Genomic DNA, 23,734 nt, shown 5'->3' with positions numbered 1-23,734 from the left:
TTCTAATATGTTCAGGCTCTGAACTTTGTCCTGTTATAAGATGAAAGCTGACTCTAGTGCTCCACTTTAACTTGTAGATCCTCATATAATTATTGGTCTCTGAGTATTCCTTTCTTTGTTTTTTCTCAATTGGTTGACGTTTCCAAAACAAACAATCAAACCCCAAAACAAGAAAAAAATATTAAAAATGGTATTGAGCTGGGCACAGTGAAACATGCCGGTAATCCCAGCAGCTTGGGAGGCTGAGGCAGGAGGATTGTGAGTTCAAAGCCAGCCTCAGCAATGAGGTGCTAAGCAACTCAGCATAGATCCTGTTTTGAAATTAAAAAAAAAAAAAAGAAAAGAAAAGGGGATGTGGCTTAGTGGTTGAGTGCCCCAAGTTCAATCCCTGAACCGCCCCCCCCAACTAAAAAAGCCATTGGTCTGCATTTGTAATCACACACTGTTGGAGAACTGGCTGAAGTTGGCCATATTACCAAAAATATTATTTTCCTTTGCTTGTAGTCTAGTTCCCCCATATATCTATAATAATATACATCAAATGATAAAAAATAAGACTATGGCTTTTTAGTTTATGTGTAGAAAAGTAAAATATTAATAAAGATTTCAATGAAGAGAAGATAAAATTTAGGAAGAGAATGAGAAAAATATAAATATAAAGTTTTGCTGGGTCTGGTGGTGCACACCTGTAATCCCAGTGGCTTGGGAGTCTGAGGCAGGAGGATCACAAGTTCCAGGATAGCCTCAGCAATTCAGTGAGGCCCTAAGCAACCTAGTGAAATCCTGTCTCAAAAGAAAAAATTAAAAGGCCTGGGAATGTAGCTCAGTTGTAAAGCACCCCTGGGTTCAATACCTAGTCCCATATATAAATAAATAAATAAATATAAATATAAATATAAATATAAATATATATATATATGTTTAGCATGCAACAAGGTCCTGGGTTCAATTGCCAGAAACCCCCATCCCAATGTGATGTTAGATGACCCAGAAAAATACTCCAATTATGGAAAAATCTATGTGAACATTACCTTTTATGTGTTTTTCATACTTAACTTTATGATCCCTCAGCAGACTATGAGAATCAGTCAGGAAATAATAAATAGCATTTATTTTTATGAAAGTTTTTATACTTTGCCATCTTTGCTATATCTTTGAATAAATATGTAAACATACACACATGTACTTTTTTTGGTGAATCATTTCAAAATAAGCTGTCAATACTTTTCTCTTTAAGTTTTTCAGAATTCACTTATATTTTTCTACGTAACCACTGTAATATGATCATGCTATTAGCTAACATCCAGAACATGTTTCTGGAATTGTCCCAAGAATGTTTTTATAGTTCTTCCTTTTTTTATTGTTAAATAATTTTTTAGTTGTAGATAGACATAATACCTTTATTTTATTTATTTTTATGTGGTACTGAGGATTGAACCCAATGCCTCACATGTGTTAAGCAAGCATGCTACCACTGAGCTACAACCCCGGCCCATAGTTCTTCCTTTTAAATAATGTTCCAGACAAATTTCAAGCACTACTTCATAATCTTTGTTTTTGAAGGGATTGAACCTATGTGTTCCCACATGCTAGGAAAACTCTCTAGCACTGAGCTATATCTCCAGCCTGAGTTTTCTTCTTTTAAAATCTTTTTAATCTAGAAGAATCCTCTTGGCTATCCTTTTCTTTACGACATTGACTTCTTGAAGAATGAACAGCATTAAACATTACCACCAGAAGAGTTTGTATAGTTAAGAAAATTTATTTTTAAACAAGTGTGTGAAAATTTGTTTTAGCCATTGTGCTCAAGAATAATTTTGAAATTGGAAAAAATAACTCAGTAAATGCAAAGCTTTTAAAAAGTTTGGCATCAACTTATTTTTCAGTAAAATCTAACCTGATCTGATACTTTTTAGTCTATACTCCACTTAAGATGACTATTCCAGACACATCAATGAGTTTAAAAAAGGGTGCTGCCTCATGCCTACTTGAGATGTTATCTTCCTAATATCTGAAAATTTCCCAAATCAGAAATTCATGAGACTCCAAAAGTTTCAGATAAAGGATTGTGAATCTGTATGGGTACTGGGTCAACATGTAAACTGAATATAATACTAAGGTATCTGAAAACAAAACAAAAAAAGGAGATAAAACATATCTGACCTTTAATAACTGGAGTTTCCATCTCTGAAACAGGTTCTGATTTTTCTTCTCCATTAGATTCATCAACCTCTGCCACTGTTGTTAACTCTGGTTCACTCTTGTAGAGTCTATAGTCTGGACCCTTGAAAAGAAGACAAATAATAATTAAAAAAAAAAAAAAAAAAAGCAACAAGTTTCTTTCTTTCTTGTGATTCTTGGGACTAAGCTCAAGGGCATATGAACTATACCCTTAGTCCTTTTTACTTTGTGAGAAGAGTATCATTAAAATTGCCAAGGTTGGCCCAGAAATTTGTGAGCCTCCTACATCACTGGAATTACAGTCCTGTGCCACTAACATCTGGCTATAAATTCATTTAAAAATGTTTACCATTAAAAAGACTCAAATCAAACTCTTAAAAACTACAAGTCCCAGTTAGCTATCCTGGATATAACAGAACTAATACATAAAGAATAACTAAGTAGAAAAAAGTAATTTGAAAGATTTTTTAATTAGTAAAAGTTATTGTTTTAAAATTAAGAATATTTCTGTTAGGAACAAGGTCACTTTTTGTTTTTGGTGCTGGGGATGGATTGAACCTAAGGGCCTAACATATAGGATCTACCACTAAGTCATCCTTTGCTGCAAAATCACATTCTTATTATGGTATATCTTAGGTCTAAAAATAATCTTATCACTCAGTAATATAATTTTCACTTAAAAGGTGATCTGATTAAGTGAGATACATCCCAGCAGTGAACTTCTCTCAGGAAACAGTTTATTTTTTCTCACAATTAGCTTATTCCTTTTTTTTTTTTTTTTTTCTTTGAGTATTGGGGATTCAACCCAGGGGTGCTTTACCACTAAGCTGCATCCCCAGTGCTTTATATTTTTGATTTTGAGACAGAGTTTCACCAAGTTGTCCAGCCTGGTCTCAAACTTGTGATTCATCTATCTTAGCCTCTGGAATCACAGGTTTGCACCACTGTGTCTGGCTCAATTGTTTTTCTTATTTTCTTTTCCTTGACAATTACATTTCACATTTATTTGCTTAATTCCAAACCTCTTATTTCCTTGGCAATGTGCATATCTTTGAAGGGTTTTCCTATACCAAGCTTCCCAAGTCTTAACTCTTGTGCCAGTTCTAGTATAAACCTTTTTCATTCTCCATTCTTTTTGATCTAAAGATTCCTGCTACTGAGAAGGCTGAAGTAGGAGGATTTCAAGTTCCAGGCTAGTCTGGGCAACTTAGATTCCATCTCAACAGCAACAATATCAACAAAAACCATGATTATGCCTCTAACATCCTAAAATGGAAATCCAAAAGGTACAGTTCTTTCGACATGTACAAAGTAACCATTTTATGAAAAGACATTATGAAATTATGAAACATTAAGATTATGAAAATATTAAAAAGTGAGTGATAAAATCAAAATAGGAAAAACACAAATGATAAAACTATATATAAAACAAAATCTCCAGCTAAAATTGGTATTATAAAACTATGCTTTGAATATAAAATAAATTAATTTTCAAAAATGAGAGGGCATATATGATTGATTATTCTGTGGCTATTCCAGCCACTTACACAGTGAGATCCATTTCTTGGATATCCTTGAACTTGATGAATCTTCTTTTCTTCAGGAAGATGCACTGGGCCCCTGCTATAACAGAGCAAGGAGCTGCTATCACTGGGCAGAGGGGGGATTATGGGAGGCTGCTCTGTAAAGTCATAGGACCGAGGAAGTGGAGGACGAGGTGGGACTACTTCCTCTTCCTAAAGATTGTAGAATAGTCACCTTATTTAGACAAGCAGATTAAATTAAGCATATCTAAATTCTTTGCAATGGTATATTAACCTAAATTTACTTTAAGATATTTAAAGGGATACTGCCAAGCCAAAATCTCAAAGTGAAAAGTGAAAGCCAAGATAGCTAATAATTGGGGTTTTAAATGTTTTTGGTTTTATTTTCCCATAACATATAAGTAGTTTTACACTAAAACTCAACAATGAAACAGATTACTGAGTGAAACTCCTCCATTTCATTTAAAAAGGAGAAGAAATAATTAGTTTAAAAAATCTTATTAATATTTTTGCAATTTTTATGAGAGAAAAAGAAACATTTCTTTTTGACATCATACAAAATTCAAAAACCATAGATTGTTTCACTTAGGTTGACAGTATCTCTTTGTAGTGCTATTTTCTTAATGCCATGCATAAGACCAAGTAAACTTATCAATCATCCTACAAATTTTACAAACTATAAGAAACCATGATAAATATTCAAATTACTTAGAAAAAGAATGACAATGTTAAAAATCTAACATGAATGAAAAGCACTACTTTTTTTTTTTTTTTTAACATTACAGGAAGCAAAATGTTAGAAGCACCAAATTACTTAAGCAAATTTCAAGATTCAAATAACTTTGATATATTTAAAAAAAAATCTTTGTTATGGTTAGAAAAGAGAAAACATAATTACTTATAATTCATGTGTTCAACATTTAAAATAATGTATAGTTAGGAAAAAAAATCCCAGCTTACCTCACTTTTGTACTTAACTGTAGAGAAAGGTTTTGATCCTGCCATACCTATTAGAAAAAATTAGAAAACATAACTACTTACACTAAACACATTTTCCTAAATCTATAATTTCATTTCACTTATTTTAAATGCAGACTTCAGTTGAGTCCCTCTATTAATATATTCAGAATTTGAGGTCAATTACATTTTTAAAAAACATTAAAATATTTGATTTAGACAAGAGCATGGAGAAATGGGTTTCCTCAAATATTATTGGTGCAAGCATAATTTGATATCTTTTAGAAGAGCAATCTGGATATATCCATTCAAAATGGAAGATAGGTGCTTATTTCTCATTTCTTGGAATTCACTAAGTACTAGCAAGTGTATTCTGTTGTTACTAGAAACAAAGTATATGTCCATCAATATAGTAATGGATAAATAAACTAGAGTTGTTTTTCTCTTTTTTTGGTTTCGGGGAGTGAATCCAGGGGTGCTTAACCACTGAACCACATCCCCAGCCCTTTTTGTATTTTATTTAGGGACAGGGTCTCACTGAGTTACTTAGGGCCTTGCTAAGTTGCTGAGACCGGATTTGACCTCACAATCCTCCTGCCTCAACCACCCAAGTTGTTGGCATTACAGGCATGTGCCACCACCCCTGGCTTAAACTATAGTTCAGTTATATAATGAATACTTAGGCAGTTTATGTATCATGGAAAAGAAAAAAAGCACTGTGGAAAAATAGGTATAACACAACCCCCTCCACCTTTTTTCCTCTAATAAAATTCAGAAGAGAAGCTGAAGACAAAAACAACTCCTAACGCCAAAATACTGTGTATGTTTATAATTATAAACAATGATTTTTGTTTTAAATTAAATTTCTTTTTTACATTTTTGTTTTAAATTAAATGTTTTTTTAAAAATGTTTAATTACAAATTAAACATTTACAATTTATAAACAATGTTTGTGTGTGTGTGTGTAGGTAAGTAGGGCTGGCAGAGCTTTTGATTTTACTTTATAAACTTAGGTACTAATTCATTGTTACAAGAGTGTTTGTTTTCTGATGTAAAACCTACACTAAAACAACAAAAGACAGGTGGGTGGTACAGTGTCCCTGGAGGCTGAGATAGGAGAATTCAAGTTGTAGGAGAACCAGGGAAACCTAATGAGACCCTGTCTCAAAAGAAGAAATAAAAGGGCTAGGGATGTGGCCTAGGGGTAAAGCACTCCTGGTTTCAATCCCTGTTACCAACCAATCAACAATCAAAACAAAACAAAACAAAACAAAAAAGAAAGAAAAAAGAAACTCAACAATGTTCACTATTCCATTTTACGACAAAATAAAAGTAAAGCCAATTTACCTGTTTCTGGAGTGCCTCTTTGCTGTTTGTGTTTACTTAGCCCTTCCATGACATCTTGGATTCTCCAAAGTTCTTTCTGAATCTGTGCACGTTGAATTCCTGCTGATTCAGTCTATCAGTAAAAATGGCAGACCACATGCAAGAAAAAAAGTCAAGTTATAATTCCACTAATTATATATTTAAAAATGAGAATTACAATGGATTAATTTAAAGAATATTTAATATGACCTGCGTGATGCTTGTAATTTTGCAACCCTAGTGGAAAAGATGAAAGTTAAAGTAGATAAAGAAAATATTTTATTTTTTCAGACTTAAGTGTAACATTCTGCATCTTTCTAATAGCTTTGCCTAGCATCATTCCAGGAAGGCATACTGGTTAGAAGGGACTAAAAATGGAAAAAATACAGGAAGAAAGAAACAATAGAAACTCACTAATCCTAAGTTAAAACAAAACAAAAACCAACTTCCGAGGGGAAGAACAAAAGAAATGGAAAGCATACAGTAGCCCTCCCTTATCCTTAATTTGGCCTTCCATAGTTTTGAATGCCTACAGTCAACTAAGATCCTAAAGTATTAAATAGAAAATTCCAGAAATAAATAATTTGTAAGTTTTAAATAAACAGAACAATGATAACAATTATATAATAAAATTATTCAAAACTTATGAATTGTAGATTTTTACAAATTGTTCTATTGTATTATATTATTGCTGTTAATCTCATACTATGCCTACTTTATATATTAAACTTTATTTATTAATTTTTTGGTACCAAAGATTAAACCCAGGGGTGCTTAACCCTTGAGCCACATTTCCAGACCTTTTTATTTTGAGACAGGGTCACATATTCATGCTTGCTAAGTTCTATTCTGGTTCCATTGGTCTACCCTGCACAGAATGTGTCTTCCATCAAAGAATATCATAACTACTTGTGGCATATATATATATATATTTGGTACTAAGGATTGAACACAGGGTTGCTTTACCCTGAACTACATCCTCAGTCCTTTTATTTTTTTAAATTTTGAGACAGGGTCTCGGTAGGTTGCAGAGGTTGACCAGGAATTTATGATCTTCCTGTCTGGTCCTTACTAATCTTTTATCTGTTGCATTGATTTCTCTGGTAAGTCCAGTGACTGAGTTTCCAATGCAGATAATCATATTTAATACGGTCATAACCAAATAGTGGCATCATTTTTATAAAACGTATTATCTCCACTCAGAGCAACACTTTAAGACAGATCTTCTAATTTCTATTTTACAGATAAGAAAACTAACCCCTGGAACTTGACTTCAGATCTGCCTCTTTACAAATGGGATCTTTATACCACCAAATGATGCTATGTTCCCCATTCTAATAGGTCAATTAAGATAGTAGACTAAATATAGTTTAGTAAAAAATAAATTTAATACAAAATGGGTTAGATTATTTTAAATAATAACCATTATTTCATAAATTCACAACTCAATACCAAGTGATACGGATGGACTAATGAAAGAATATGAAGTCAAATTTATAGAAACTACTGATAGAGCTCAGCAAAAAACAACCCAAACTTAGCATTTACCCTACAGAACAAATAACTTTTTTCTTTTTTGGATACTGGGGAGTGAACCCAGGGGCATTCTCTCACTGAGGCATACCCCTAGCCCTCCTTTCCGCTCTCCCTCCATTTTTCTTTATTTGTACTAGGGATTGAACCCAGGAGCACTTAACTACTGAGCCACACAACCTTTTTTATATTTTTAAATTTGAGATAGGCTTTTGATAAGTTGCAAAAGCTGGCTTTGAACCTGCGATCCTCCTGTCTTGGCCTCCTGACCCACTGTGATTTAGTTTTCTGAAGAAGAGTCTTGCTGAATTTCGTAGGCTGCTCTTGAACTAAGTTGTGGATACGGGTTTAACTTTGAAACTCCTGCCTCAGAGCTGGGATTACAGGCATGCACCTATGAGCCCAGCTTGAATAAAGCATTAAAATTGTGAACAAGGGGGATAGCTTGGGAATAAAATTCCTATCAGTGAACACATTCAAATAAACATTTTTTTCTTTTTACAGAATTAGGGTTTAAACATAGGGGTGTTTTACCACAGAGCTACATCCCCAGGCCTTTTTATCTTTTGAGACAGTCTTGATAAGTTGCTAAGGCTGACCTCGAACTTGCAGTTCTTCTGCCTCAGCTTCTTGAGTTGCTGAAAATATAGGCATGTGTCACTTAGCCCATCTTCAAATCCAGATTTTAGGTAGCCAAAATGTAAAAACTGTTAAGAGTACATGTGTATGTAGTGAGGCAGATGTATAGTATCAGTCAAAACCAGTTAAGATGTTAACGCTTTCGTACCTGAACTTCACCAAGGCGATCTAGCTGCTCTTGCATTTGGTTCCTGGTAATAGTTACATCATATTCCAACTTATCATATTCTCTCCATGCTCGTTCCAGTTCCTAAAATCAAAGAGTGTAAATTACTTTAATGGGGAGAATGTGCTATTATGGTGTTATCACTATACTTAAAACCTTTCTAGATTTTATTTTAAAGTTTGTTTTGCTACTAGGATTGAACCTAGGAGGGCTTTACCACTGAACAACATCCTCAGCCCTTTTTATTTTGAGGCAAGGTCTCGTTAATTTGCTTAGTGTCTTTTTTTTTTTTTACTCAATATATATTATTTCTACTTCATAGGTATTCTTTAATGGTAGTTAAAAAAAGCATAAAACATTGTTTTTTCTTGGAACCTAATTTTTGTGCTACTCTGAAGAATGATTTATTTTTCCAAACAAACATATACAAGACATTTGATGTGTTCGTTATTTTAATAACAACACATATACCATGTTATCACCATGAAAATGTAAGTTCAGGTCAGACAAGGGAATTTTACAAGTATACTAAAGCATGCTGTAGTTTACCAAAGCTTGTATATAATGTCTGACCAGACTAGCTTGCTCAAAACCAGCAATCACTTCCATTTTAGGTAATTTGTTTAACACTTGCAATTCTTACAGGGAAAATAAATATACTGCACACATTAAAACCGTGTTCTTAATTTACCTTTGTATTAGCACTTAAAATAAATATTTCTCTTTCAAGATAAGATTTAAAAATTATTATAATACAACAGCAAAAATATAAGTCTACAATTATAAAAGAGCTAAAGTGGAATCAATAATTAAATTATTATGTTTATAAGTGTGATTCTGAAATAAATACTACTTTTATGCAGTTCTGTTTTGAGCTTTCCAGGTATGGTTTAAATACACACAAACTCTCCCTCCCTTCCTCTCTCTCTCTCAGTTGTGGGAAGATTTATAAGTTACATTTCATGCACTTTTGTGAAATATGAAATAGTTCTTTAAGAGCCAACTAATACTAAAAAACTGAAGTTCTTAAACCATATCACAAGGCAGGTAGAAAAAAGTTAAATTAACTGGGTTAAATAGGATTCCTACCCAACATTCAAAGTATGTGTATGATATTCAGTAGTAAATTGGGAATATTTCAGGACTGGCCTTTTGTCTTTAGAAGTAATTTCCGTATAAGCACTTAAGAAGGTGAGTGTTATAACACTATCCAGTTAACTTTTGTGTTAACTTGACTTTCCTGAATGACCTAGTCAGTGAAGTCATAAATAATTTGATAACCAGGCAAATCAAGTGGGCAAGAAAAAAAGCCATTATTCAAAATACTGTGTTACAGCCTGAACCCACTCAAGGGATTTATTTTTTGACATAAACATATAACTTTAACATAACAAAAACAAGTACTTCCAACAAGACCAAGACAGCATCTCTTCTTCTAAGGTTTAGAATTCCTATACAGGGAATAGCCCAGACCTAGAGTCATAGCTCCTACAACAAAGCCTTGGGCTGCCACATGCATGTGAATCAGGTGAATGGACATTTTAGTATTTCCCCTGGTCTTTAATTTGTATAATCCATATGCAACAATTGCTGCAAAACCTGCTATTCCAATAGGTACAAATGGTGCTTCTTTAGCTTTTTGGATAAATTTAGACCCCTGATCTTCATCATATGAAGAAAGAGAAAAATCTGTGTTGGTTGACATACTGATTGCTTGAAGAAACTTCCGAAAGCGACAAAACTCTTTACCCCCAGACCTGCTTGTGGACCCAGTCCGCCTATTAGTGCCTTAATAAGTTGCGGAGACTGGTCTCAAACTTGTAATCCTATTGCCTCAGCCTCCTGAGTTGTGGGATTATGGACACGCAACACTGATAAACGTCTGGCTCTTTATAGATTTTAGAAAATTGAATTCTTTATATTGAAAATAAAATTTTTATAACTCCTTACTTTTAAATTCTTTATATTGAAAAAAATTTATAATTCCTTACTTTTAAGGCTTTAATTTAATTTAATTTTTTTGGTATGGGGAATTGAACCTAGGGGCACTTAACCACTGAACCACATTTTTATTTTATTTTTATTTTGAAACATGGTCACGCTAAGTTGCTCAGTGCCTCTCTAAATTGTTGAGGCTGGCTTTGAACTTGCAATTCTCCTGCCTCAGCCTCCTGGGCTGCTGGGATTACAGGTATGAACTACTAGAAGTTTTCATCTTTTAAAAACTCAATTTACAAAGAATTTACTGGGCAACTTAAGTTGTTTATGTGGTGTTTCTGTGTAATGAAATTTAATAAAACCAACTTACCTTAACTGTTACTTATTCCTTTGTTACATTAAAGCATTTAAATTGATTCTACTATCTAAATGATATAAATTTGAAGAAATAGTTTAAGTTATTATTGGTAATGTGGTAAATTTTTCTTTAAGGCTATTTCCTAAAATGCAGAAGAGATAGAAATAAAATATATTTCTGTTTGCCTAGATTAAAAGTTTTCCATGAATAAAAATGTTAAATCCTTTGTATTTTATCATTATTGGATTTTTTTCCCATGGTACTAGGGATTGAACCCAGTTGTGCTCTATGACTGAGTTATGCCCCTAACTCCTTTTGATTATTTTATTTATTTATTTTTGGTCTGGGGATTGAACCTAGGGGTGGCTTTACCTCTGAGCTACATCTCCAGTCCTTTTTTTATTTTATTTTTTAAAAAATTTGATACAGGGTTTCGCTAAATTGCCCAGGTTAGCCTCCAACTTGCAATTCTCCTGTCTCAGCCTCTTGAGTTTGGGTTACAGGTGTGTGCCTATAACCTGCCACACATGCCCTCTTTTTAAGATTAACTGTATTTTGTTTTATGAAACTGGCTTAAAATTACTTTAAAAAATTAGGAAATAAAGAATTATTTGAGTATGCTGTTATTTTTATTTATGTATTTGGTGATAGGGATTGAACCCAGGGATGCTTTACTATTGAGCTACATCCCTAACCCTTTTTGTTCTACTTTTTGTTTGGAGACAGGGTCTTGCTAAATTACAGAGGCTGGTCTTGAACTTGTGATCCTCCTGCCTTGTCTCCTGAGTCTCTGAGATAATAGGTATTTGCTATTCTGCCAGGTATAAGAAGCACACTTTAAAGATTAAAATGAAGTTGGCTACGGTGGTGTCTGAAATCCCAGTGATTCTGGAGGCTGAGACAGTAGAATCAGTAGTTGCTGGGATTATAGGCATGTGCCACTATGACTGGCAACAGTGAGTCTTTCAAAGCTTCAGGGAGGGTAAAATGAGGATAACAGACCTAATGGAGGCAGCAATAATGCCAGGTTAACATTTCACCTCATTTGTACTAAGGCCAAACTTCAGGATAGCCTCAACTGTATTGTAGAAGTATCTAAATATTAGAACATTGCAAGATGCTGGGATACTTGTTTTTCCTAGAAAAACATACGAAAAATAGAGATTGAGAGAGATTAATTTACCAATACTTTAGGTAAAGAGAAACAACCACATACATATAAATATTCCCTCCCTTTCCATCAGCACTGAAGACTGAAACACTGAGCTACATCACAAGCCCTTTTTGTTTTTTGACTTGAGACAGGGTCTTACTAAATTTGCCCAGGATGGCCTGGAATTCGCCTTCTTCTTTCCTCAGCTTCTTCCTGAGTAGCTAGGATTACAAGTCTGCACCACCACATGAACATACTTTCAGTTTTCCTAACTGAAACTCTATAATTTAGGCCAAGTTCTATGATTCTGCTAGGCCTACCTGTTGTTTTCCTTATCTCAACTCCTCAAACATAATTCATGGGTGGGCAGTAACACAAGTCAAAAGTGGGTAAAAAAAAGATAATTTAATGAGTTACAAGAGTATATTGTTCAAGCCATGAGCTCTGGTGCATGCCTGTAATACCAGTGACTGGGGAGGCTGAGACAGGAGGATCTTGAGTTCAAAGCCAGCCTCAGCAATAGTGAGGTGCTAATAAGCAACTCAGTGAGACTCTCTCTCGTAATAAAATACAAAATAGGGCTGAGGATGTGGCTCAGAGGTTGAGTGCCCCCAAGTTCAATACCCAGTGCGTGCGCGCACACACACAAACACACACACACACAAAAGTATATTGTTCAAATTGGGCCTGATGGTTCACATCTATAATCCCTGTGACTCAGGAGGCTGAGGCAGGATGAATGAAAATTTGAGGCTAGCCTGAGCAATTTATTTATTTTTAAATTTTATTATTTATTTTTTTTTTAGTTATCGGCGGACACAACATCTTTGTTTGCATGTGGTGCTGAGGATCGAACCCGGGCCGCACGCATGCCAGGCGAGCGCGCTACCGCTTGAGCCAAATCCCCAGCCCCCTGAGCAATTTATTGAAACCCTCAACATTTAATGAGAATTAAAAAATTCTCTGAATTAAAACAAAAGTAGGGGATGTAGCTTAGTGGTAGAGTACTTGCTTAGCATATGCTAGGTCCTCAGTTAAAAAAAAAAAGCATAATGTTAAAAATCTGTAAATATGATTTCATCTTTTTTCTTAGCCAAGAATATACATGCATATAGAGTGATCAATAAATTAATATTTAATATTAATAATTAATATTCAATTATTTTAAAACCATAGGTAATATTTAGGAAATAAAACTTTTTTTTTGGTGGTAGTGGGGGTGGGGTATCGGAGGTTGAACTAAGGGGCACTCAACCACAGACTCACATCCCCAGCACTATTTTGTATCTTATTTAGAGACAGGGTCTCACTGAGTTGCTTAGTGCTTCATTTTTGCTGAGACTGTCTTTGAACTCGTGATCCTCCTGCCTCAGCCTCCCGAGCTTCTGGGATTACAGGCATGCACCACTGTACCTGGCTAGGAACTAGAACTTTCAATAAAGGAGTATAGAATTTCACACCACCCAATTAAGAGACTAAATTAACTGTTTCAATCCACTATCATAGAAAGGCACATCCCCATTCCTTTTTATTTATTTTTTAAAAATATATGAAGACAAGAGTATATACTATAAGATCACATATTATTGCAAAGTTCCAAAACAGACAGACACTGGGAAGGCAGTCCCTGTCTTGCTGGTAAATGTTTTTATATAGATCTTGGCTAAATTCCTAATCTGAGCACTTTTACAAGAGCATGTTATACTTCAACAAAGGTTTAAAAAAGTGTATGAGTTAGGAGAGGAGACAGGTTTGTTGTGAGGATGGCAGAATTTTTTTTTTTTTTTAAACTTAACTTAGCCTATATTTCGAGCATGATACCAGTAAATTCTAGAAATTTTTTTTAAATAGTTTGTACTAATATAAAACTTTGTAAGGGATAGGGCAATACATTCAAGTATGCATGCCCTAGAGGGGCATGCACAGGGCATGCATCTCTAAAGGAAAGAAACTAAAATTAAAAAATTAAAAAGGAAATTCTTATTTTTCATATCATTAATGTGTACTGCTTTATGAGATATTTTTACATTTTAAGAAGTACTTTACTTCCCCCTCAATTCCCTTGCCTCTTCTTTTTCTTTTTTGTGGTGTTGGGGATCCCCAATTCTAGGCAAATGAACTACCATGGAATTAAATCCCTAGCCCACCACTAATTTATTGAAGAGTCTTGTTATCTGTTCTGCAGATTTTCTCCTATTCCTTAATTTTTCTAAGTAATTTTTAAAAATATATGTATTTTTTTGTTGCTGATGAACCTTTATTTTATTCATTTATTTATATGCTGAGAATCGTACTCAGTACCTCACACATGCCAGGCAAGTGCTCCACCACTGAGCCACAACCCTACCCCTGCTAAATGAGTTCTTTTTCTCTCAGCACTCTCCATGTATTTCCTATAGCATGGTAGTTATATACGTAGTTATATATTGAGGCTTGTTGAGATTCAGGTTTTGTTTTTTTTGTGTGTGTGTGTGTAAAAATACCTTTTAGAAGGGAATCCAAACTAAGACAATGACATGAATTTGAAGGGATAAATGAGTGTTATTACAACTTTCCTTTAATCAGACTTAGATTAAAACAAAAAAGGTAAAGGCAAAGAGAAAACAGAAAGGCACTATGTTCTTAAAGCACATGTGTCATGGATGGGATTTAGGTTGCTCTTTTGTTTTTGGTACCACAGATTGAACTCTGGGGTACTTTATCACTGAGGCACATCCCCATTCCTTTTTATTTATTTATTTTTTTAAAATATTTTTTTAGTTGTAGATGGACACAATGCTTTATTTTGTTTATTTATTTTATGTGGTGCTGGGGATCAAACCCAGGGCCTCACACATACTAGGCAAGTGCTCTACCACTGAGCTACAATCCCGGCCCCTCCTTTTTATTTATTTCAAGACAGTTCCTCATGCTCAGCTGGATGGGGCTTAAGAAGGGGAGATGTGGCATCAAAAATGAAATGAAATAAGCCAAGTGTGGTGGCCTATGCCTGTAATCCCAGCAGCTCAGGAGGTACTGCAAGATGATCACAATTTGTGCTTGAAGTCAGCTTGTGCAACTTAGTAAGACCCTGTCTCAGAATACAAAATAGAAAGGGACAGGGATATAGCTCAGTGGTGAGTGCCCCCGAGTTTAATCCTGAGTACCACACATACACACACACAAGGTTAAATAAAATGTACAGGGAACACTGCTTTGGTGCTCACATTATGCTAACCTTCACGGATGACTAGGTGAGGATATGTTTTCAGAATTGAGGCTTTGATTTGTGGGGGTTCTAATGTTATCCTCTATGCCAGGGGTTTAGATTTGAAGAAATGTCATGAACTGTGAAAGAATCACAGGAACCTTTTGAGATTCTGCCAGCCTAAATGTAATTCAAATTTACATCTAATCAAATTCACTGAGTGCCAACCATACGCCCAATATATTAGGTGCATACTAATATTTGTAGTATTAAGTTACAAATAAGTTTACATAAAGGAGAGGTTGTCCTAACCACTGATAAATGCTAAAGGCAAGGAAAAAAAAATTAGGAGAGTGATTTTATAGGATAACAACCTAAAAAAGAGGTCCTTAGACAATATTAATTTCTACTAAAGCATTTCTAACAAGGGGAGGCTGGAGAAGAAAGATCCAAGTTTGTGGTTAGCCTGAGGCACTTAGTGAGACCCTGTCTCAAAAAAAAAAAAAAAAAAGAGCTGGGGGATGGTAAAGAGAACCACTCCTGGGTTCATTCCCTATTGCTACATGATTGAGTGAACAAAACAAGACAAAAAAAAAAAAAAAACAAAACAAACAAACAAAAAAAACCCAAAAGCACTTCTGACAAACTACCCATCAGTATATTGGAGTTAACCTTGGGATAAAACAAGTTCTAAGCTTAATGATGAGATTTAAGTTCTGAAATTCAGTTGCTAAGGATGGAATTTTCTAAAATTCATATTTCAGTCAAGTGCCTATAATCTTAGGGACCAGGGAGGCTGAAGCAGGAGGATCGCAAATTCTGGGCAGCACCAGCACCAGTTTAAAGAGACCCTGATGAGGAGTGCAGCTCAGTGGGAGAAGGCTCCTGGGTTTAATTCTCAGTAACATGCACACATGGAATTTTTCAAGAATAGACACTAAATCACTAAAGAGTTTCCAACTAAATGTCAATACCATTCGCCATTTTGATTTAATTCAGGTTGTTTTAGGGATGACAATGAGTTTTTAATTAGCTTGGCAGTGACAGTTTAATCCCTCTTCTTTCTCTTTTTTTTTTGCAGTACTGGAGGATTTAACCCAGGGGCACTCTATCATTGAGCTATATATCCAGGCCTTTTCTTTATTTTCTGTTTTTAGACAATCTCCCTAAGTTGCCCAGGCTGCTCTTTTTTGTTGTCATTGTTGTTTTGGGTGGGAGTACTGGGGATTGATTTCAGGAGCAGGGTCTCACTGAGTTGCTTAATGCTTTACTGTTGCTGAGGCTGACTTTGAACTCACGATCCTCCTGCCTTAGCCTCCTGAGCTGCTGGGATTACAGGCATGTGCCACTGTGCCCCAGCCCCAGGCTTATCTTGAATTTAGGATCCTCCTACTTCAAACCCTGTCGCTGGGATTATAGGGGTATACCACTAAACCTACCCCTTTTTTCTTTCTGTTATAGTGTAGATCTAGAATGCCCTCCAAAGTCTTGTGTTGAAGGCTTATTAATAAGTGCTACAATGTTCAGAAGTGGAGCTGTGGGGAAGTGACTGCATCATGAGGGATCTCACCTCTTCAATGCTCTAATTCATTGAGAGCTGAATGGACTACTGGAAACTGCAGGCAGAAGGGAATGTTGGAAGAAGTTAAGACCTTGGAACTGTGCACTGGAAGAGTATGTATTGTCCCTAGATTCCTCTTTCCTTCCCTCCCTCCCTGTTTCCTGACTGTCATGAGGCGAGCAGCTTTCTATCACTGCAGTTTTCTGCCATGATGTAGAATGCTCTAAGTAGAGCAAATTGGGCAATTCTGGGGAGAGCTCAGAAGAATAGAATGCCAACAGAAATGGGGACTGAATTCATGAGATGTCAAAGAGAACTGGACTAGAGGTCACTTGTGTTATATTCTAGCAAAGAACTTGGCCACATTTTGCCCATATCCTGAGACTTTATGAGGCCGAATTTAAAAGTGATAGACTGATTAATCTGCTGGAGGAAATTTCAAGGAAGCACAGCATTCAGTCAGTGGCATGGATATTGCTAGCAGCTTTACTATGAGAAAGTGGAGCAAAGAACACAGCTAAAGGATTTAAAAATTGCAGCTTGGCCAGAAAAGTACATATAAAGTTGGGGCCAAGGAAGGGTGCTTTAGGAGTTTATAGTTCCTAAAGAGATGCTAAGTACTTGTACAGACAATAGGAAAAATGGTGATGGCTAGGAAGTTGCTTCCCTTCATTCAGTACTATGGGTACTCAGAAGCCCCTGCAGCCCTGATTCCAGGGGGCCAATAAATTGTGCAAGCTGGAAGCAGACTTTGGTATCATCCAAATGGTGCTGGTTCTGCAGGAATGCAAGATGCTAAAGTTAAAAGTGATCATGGAAGCTTCCACCAAAATTTCAAAGGAAGGTCTGGGAGGCCAAAGTATAGCAGGGTCTGAGTCCTTGAGGGCTGCCCTTTCTCTGAGACGGTGATGTGTGAAGTTATATAGGTGAAATCAAAGTTGGAATGGAGACCCGAGGAATTAAGAGATGCCAGTAATATGAATTGTCTGCTGAGAAAAGCTGCTGGCTGTAGAAAGGCCCATACTGAAGGCGCACGTGCACCACAACTTGCAAGGCCAAAGGGGCAGGAATACCCATACCCTTTGTAAATGACATTTCACAGCCAAGTGTCCTACATAATCTACACAGACATAGGAAACCAAGCCCAGCAGTTGCTGTGGTTCTGTTTTGGCACCATCCCTTCTTTCTATGCTTTTATTCCTCCCTTTCAGAATGGGAATATTACTTTGTGCCACTATATATTGAATATATGGAACTTGCTTTTGGTTTTTACAAGAACTCACTGCCAGGAGTTAGCCTTGAGTCTTAGAGAAGACTTTGAATTTGGACATTTGGGCAATGTTATAAGATTATGAAACTCTTGGAAATAAACTGAATGCATTTTGCATAGTGAGATGGACATGAGGTCTTGGGGGTCAGAGGCAGAATGTTATGGTTTGGATATAATGGCAACTGAAAACTAATGTGTTGAGGCAAGACTATTCAGAGGTGACATGATTAGCTATTGGGAGCTATAACCTAATTAATCCCTTCTAGTTTGAATAGACTGACTGGGTGGTTAACTGTAGGCAGGTGGGGCATGACTAGAGGTGGTGGGTCACCGGGGACATGCCTGGGAAAGATTCATCTTCCCCGTGGCCTCTTCATCTCTTTCTCTGCTTCCTGACCCCATCATAAGCTGAGCAGCTTTCCTCCACTGGGTCCGTCTCCCATGATATTCTGCCTCACCTTGGGCCTGGAGCCATAGGGTCAGCCTCTATGGACAGACCTCTGAAATTGTAAGCCCCAAATAAACTTTTCCTCTTCAAAGTTGTTCTTGCTGGGTATTTTAGTCAGAGCAATGAAAAAGCTAATTAAAATTGATTATGCTTGGGATTGGTTCTTAAACAACAACAACAACAAAAAGCAACAAAATAACAAACCTCAAGAAAAATAAAAACCAAATGCCCCTTCCCACCAAGTCAAACTTTAAACAATGTTTCTGTTAGAAATTCTGCAAAAGGCTGCTTGGGTGTGCTAGCTATGATTAGAGATGATTGCATCATAGATAGAAAAAAAAAACAAAAACAAAACCTCAATTTATAAACTCAGTTTACAAACACTCAGGACTTTTTAGATTTGGTAATCCCAAGAGGCTCTCCTGAAATTTTAAAACTAAGGGTTAATAATTAAATTTTTTTTTTTTTTTTTTAGTTGTTGATAGTCTTTTATTTATTTTACGTAGTGCTGAAAATCGAACCCAGTGCCTCACATATGCCAGGCAAGTGCACTACCGCTGAGCTCAGCCCCAACCCCTAAGGGTTAATAATTTTGCCAATCATTTTTCTTATTCAATTTATCTAAATTTAGATCACATTGCAGCTATGAAAGGGATGCTTTCTTACAACCTTTCCGCAAGTGCTTTTTGTTGAAATGGCTTGAATTTTATTTTTACTGAAATGGGTGGGTGAGTTCAGTTACCACCTTCAGGAAATTATCCTAAATCCCCTAAAATTCATAATGTATTTTTTTCTTCATGCAATTAATTTGAACTTATTTTTTTTGGTTGCATAATATGTAAAAAAGGAGTACCTATCTTTTCTGTAAAACATCCATTTCATTAAGAATATAAAAGTCACTACAGAAATAAAGGTCACTCTTTATGTTCCTAAACATAGTTAATATTAAGAATTAATATTTCTTGTCATAATAATAAAGAGTGATCCTAAAGACACCGCAACTAATAGCAGAGCAAAGAAAAAAAGAAATGCATAATATTTCAAAGACTCCTACCAGGAAAAAAAAAAAAATCTACTTACGGCAGTGGCTCGAGAGAGTTCTCGACATGTACTAAGCAGTCCATTTTGCAAATCATCCCTCTGTAATACCACTGTCTGAATGGCTGCTGGGTTATCTGCGTTCATTTCTATCTCTTGGCTGGCTGACAGCAAAGCTTGCTCAAGCGTGTACTAATAAAAAGAATCACACTTAATCTTCTGCATCATTGAATTAGTTTTTTTTTAACTCATTAATGTCTTGATAATAATCACATAAAATAACATTGATTGTAGATAATAAACATAACTGTCTTACTTTCTCCTTGTGGAGTTGCTGAAGTTTCTCTTCCAGTGCATGTACCACTTTATCTTGTTCACATAATCGGCTTAACTTGGCCTGAGTTGTAAGAGATGTCTTTTGTTAGAGAAATTTAAAAATGTTTCATGTAATTAGCTGAAGGTAGGTACCCATTTAAAGCAGCCATGAAATGCTAAATTGGGTTAATTTTCTTTAAGTAAATACAATCAAAATTAAAATACAGTTTATAAAAATAGAATAACATGTTGGGTGTGCTGGCACATGCCTGTAGTGTCAGCAACTAGGAGGCTGAGATAGGAGGCTCATAAGTTCAAGTCTAGTCCCTGTCTCAAAATAAAAAACAAAAAGGGCTGGGAATGAAGTTCAATGGTAAAGTACCCCTAGGTTAAATCCCCAGTATCACAACGAAACAAATCATGCAAAGTAAAGTAGACAAGTATTTCAGTCATACTAAGCTTAAATATTTCTCTTTTCTTCCTTCCACAGTACTGTGGATTTAAGTTACTTTACCATTGAGCTACATCCACACCCCTTTTCATTTTTTTTTCTTTTGAGACAGGGTCTTCTCAATTGTGAGGCTAGCCTTGAATTTTTGATCCTCCTGAGTAACTGGGATTGCAAGAGTGAACCCAGTGCCTGTCTAATTTACATATTTCAAACTATCTTTGGTAATCAAGCAGTCAAAAATTCTAACTCTCCACCAAAAAAACCCTATAATCTGACCTATAGGGTAAGGGATATATGCAGTTCTTAAATGTAATAATACAAGTAAAAATATTGTTTATGAAGAAAAATTACTTTTAATAGTTTGAATGTGTTTTTTTGGGGGGAGTGGGAATAGAATCCAGAACCTCAGGCATGCTAAGCATGTACTCTACCACTAAGCTACATCCCCAGGATTATTTTTAAATTTTTTATCTTATGTATGTATGTACATATGTATGTATTTATTTTCGCAACACTGGGGATTGAACCCAAGGTTCTCTACTACTAAGCTACATCCCCAACCCTTCTTTTCTTTACTTTTTATTTTGTGAAAGGGTCCTGATAAGTTGTTCAGGCTGACCTTCAACATATGATCCTCTTGCCTCAGCCTCCTGAGTTGCTGGGATTACAGGCATTGCACCACCACATAATGTAGTTTAAATCTTTTAAATCAATTTAATGATAATATGAGAAAGTACTCTACAGTACAATAAATCGATTCTCCTAATGTCTCAAAACAAATGTGGATAATCAGGAAATATGGCCCAAAGTTTATAGTATAATGACAAGTAAGCAAGAAATTTGATACTTGACCTCCTTTGTCCTTTATTTATTAAAATAACTACCTTATCTTTATTAGACAAGACTCAAGCTATACCAAATAGAAGGTATTAAAATGAAAAGGAGACAAACTCAATGGGATAAAACCAGGAGAAGTGAGGGAAAATTACATGGCAAATCAGCAACCTAGACTATGATTTAACAGAGACAAAATATAATTTAAAAAGGAACAGCAATGAAACTTTCAGAGGCTAATACTTTCTCAACTCTCCCATTTTCCACACCTGTGTTTTTTTTTTAAAAAATCAGTAATTATTTTTAAATTTTCATTTAAGTGATCCTTAATATGTTCAACTACTACCTATTGGGGGATAGTAGGTAGTAGGCAGCAGTAATGTAAGTGCAACAGAGAAATAATACTGATTTGTTTGATGTTATTTTAGAGAACCTGGGAAGAAGAAGGTTTTGCATCATGCTTATTTCCAATATTTTGGCACAGAATATGACACAGCATCAGTATATATCATAGTAATACTTACATCAATATCTATTTCTTCAGGTCTGTATTTATATAATGTGCCTCTACATTCATCTTGTGATAGCTGTAAGAAAAAAACACCATATACAAACTTAAAAATCATACAAAAATATATTTAGTCTACAGCTAATACTTTATATTTAAGTTAAATATATAACAGTATGACAAAAGTGGGATTTTAATGATTCTTATACTTTTATAAGTTTAATTCAAACACTAGACTATTACAGTAGTAGAAAAATACTTAACAGAATGATACTAACTTAAGTTTGTCAAACAATCAGCTGGCCAAACAAAATTAATACAGCAACTTACATTTTGCATTTTAAAGACAAACATTATTTTAATGAAAAATTGACAAATACAATCATATTAACTGTATCAAATCAAATATTCAAAACAGGCATAGTAAAACAGTCAAAAGCATCCTTCACAGTATACACATAATCACACAGTGTATGTGTACTGTACACTCAATGCCAACACATCTGAGTACAACTTTAGTAACAAAGTCTAAAACATATTTTATACATATACATAATATATAAGCACACATACACAATATAGACTTATCTTGTTCTTCTGTCTTAAGAACTAAAAGATAATGAAGGAAAAGGATGGGTTTAATTGAAGACAAAATCATTTAAGATCTCACAATACTGAAAGTGTATGTTACAAACAGTGGATAATCAAATTTAAAAAACTTTATATGTGTTGGTTGATACCATTTGTATTATTATATTGTAAGAAATTATTAGTTTATATAAATATCCTTTGTTCAGCTTCTTCTAAGTATCTTTTGGTAACACAAAACCTCATTTATGATTTTGCTTATCAAGATTTTAATACTCTTCTCAAGACAGTTCTACCAGAAATCACACCATACCCTCTGTAGGCAATATTTCAATATCTTTCTTGTCTTTTGAATTTATATTGACAGCTAGACAGTAATAAAAACATAGGAAAAATTTAACTGTGGCTCACTTTTTCTCAAGAAGGTGATAATATGACCCAAGTGTGATCTAGTTTGGAAAATAAATTTCATATGTACCTATATAGATGCATCAGAATGTATAAAAACAATGTATGTCCCCTCTGTAAAAAACTTCTTAACGGTTACATCTTTAAATGTAGGCGTAATTTAAGCAGCAGATAACTCTGAATGGGTCCAGAATGTGGGGATCAGAAGGTAAAACAATATAATCATTCCAAACACAGAATAAATCCTAGATTTACATGTTTCATTTCAAGACATTACTTTCACATACCTCATGCAAATGAACCTGCGACTATTTAAGGATATGCACAGTGATTGTTAAAGCACAAAACTTCCATAGAAAAGAACATTACATGAAAAATGAATTTAATGGCAAAAATGAGAATACTTGCATACTATTTTAAATAAAGATCATCCAATATTGTCCCAAGAAGTGTCAATTGTTGTTCTAAATTAAAGCACCTAGTCTCAAGAAAAGGATTTATACCTCTACCTAAAAAAATTTAATTAAAAAATAAGTTTGATCTTTAATTTCTTATTAATATAAAAAATGTAATTTTGGCCATCTCACTTTTTATCACGAATTTAAGCATCTTAAAAGGCCTTAAGCTATTGTGATGTCCTAATATACTGTTAAATTTAAAGTTAAATGTTAAACAGCTTTACTCTATGGAATTTGAACATAACAAATGACCAATGCTATCTGTAGGTTTATGAATTGTATTCTATATCCCAGAGTGAAAAGAAAAAAACACTATTAAAATGGAAATTTATTAATTTGTAGCAAATAGTATTTAGGAAATTGGTATACTATTCTTTTTTTGCAGTGTTGGGATCCAATGCAAAGCATCACACATGCTAGACAGTTGCTCAACCACTGAGCTGCATACCCAGCACTTTTTGTTTTGAGACAGGATCTCACTGAGTTGCCCAGAATGGCAACAAATTTGCGGTATTCCTGCCTCAGTCTCCAGAGGTGGTTGGGATTAGAAGTGTAAACCACAATGCTCAGCTTGTTATAGTATTTTTATTTAAGGAATCTTACTGCAGATTCATTTTCTTATCAGTTGGCAAGTAATATAAAAAAAGTCTGCTGTGCATTTACCACTTCTGAGTGAAATGTCCTTATAGCCATATAAATACATTACACTTAAAACATCAAATATATTTTTCCTTGGACCTCTATTTTTAGTACTAATGAAAAATTTCCTTAAACATTTTATTAATTTATCCCATAAAGGTATTTACTAGATACCAATTAAAATAAGACCTTAAA

At 34.8% G+C, this 23,734-nt stretch overlaps 1 protein-coding gene across 4 annotated transcripts in view; it reads right to left on the bottom strand.

Annotated features, from left to right (window-relative positions):
- Plekha5 (pleckstrin homology domain containing A5) overlaps nt 1-23,734 on the bottom strand; it is a 239,689-nt gene that overhangs the window by 19,278 nt on the left and 196,677 nt on the right. For 3 of the 4 annotated variants that reach the window (XM_076854163.1, XM_076854160.1, XM_076854162.1), the window contains 8 exons: nt 21,463-21,525; nt 19,655-19,735; nt 19,381-19,530; nt 8,368-8,469; nt 6,030-6,141; nt 4,686-4,732; nt 3,729-3,917; nt 2,164-2,284 (listed from right to left, as the gene is read on the bottom strand). In XM_076854163.1, coding sequence (XP_076710278.1) covers nt 2,164-2,284; nt 3,729-3,917; nt 4,686-4,732; nt 6,030-6,141; nt 8,368-8,469; nt 19,381-19,530; nt 19,655-19,735; nt 21,463-21,525 — 865 coding nt within the window. The remainder of the gene's footprint in view (nt 1-2,163; nt 2,285-3,728; nt 3,918-4,685; nt 4,733-6,029; nt 6,142-8,367; nt 8,470-19,380; nt 19,531-19,654; nt 19,736-21,462; nt 21,526-23,734) is intronic. The other variant, XM_076854161.1, reaches the window with a different exon arrangement.

The sequence above is a fragment of the Callospermophilus lateralis genome, chromosome 4 (assembly GCF_048772815.1).
Source record: "Callospermophilus lateralis isolate mCalLat2 chromosome 4, mCalLat2.hap1, whole genome shotgun sequence".
NCBI classification, from domain to species: Eukaryota; Metazoa; Chordata; class Mammalia; order Rodentia; family Sciuridae; genus Callospermophilus; species Callospermophilus lateralis.
Note: the sequence above shows the minus strand (reverse complement) of the source record. Positions and strands in the feature narration are given on the sequence as shown.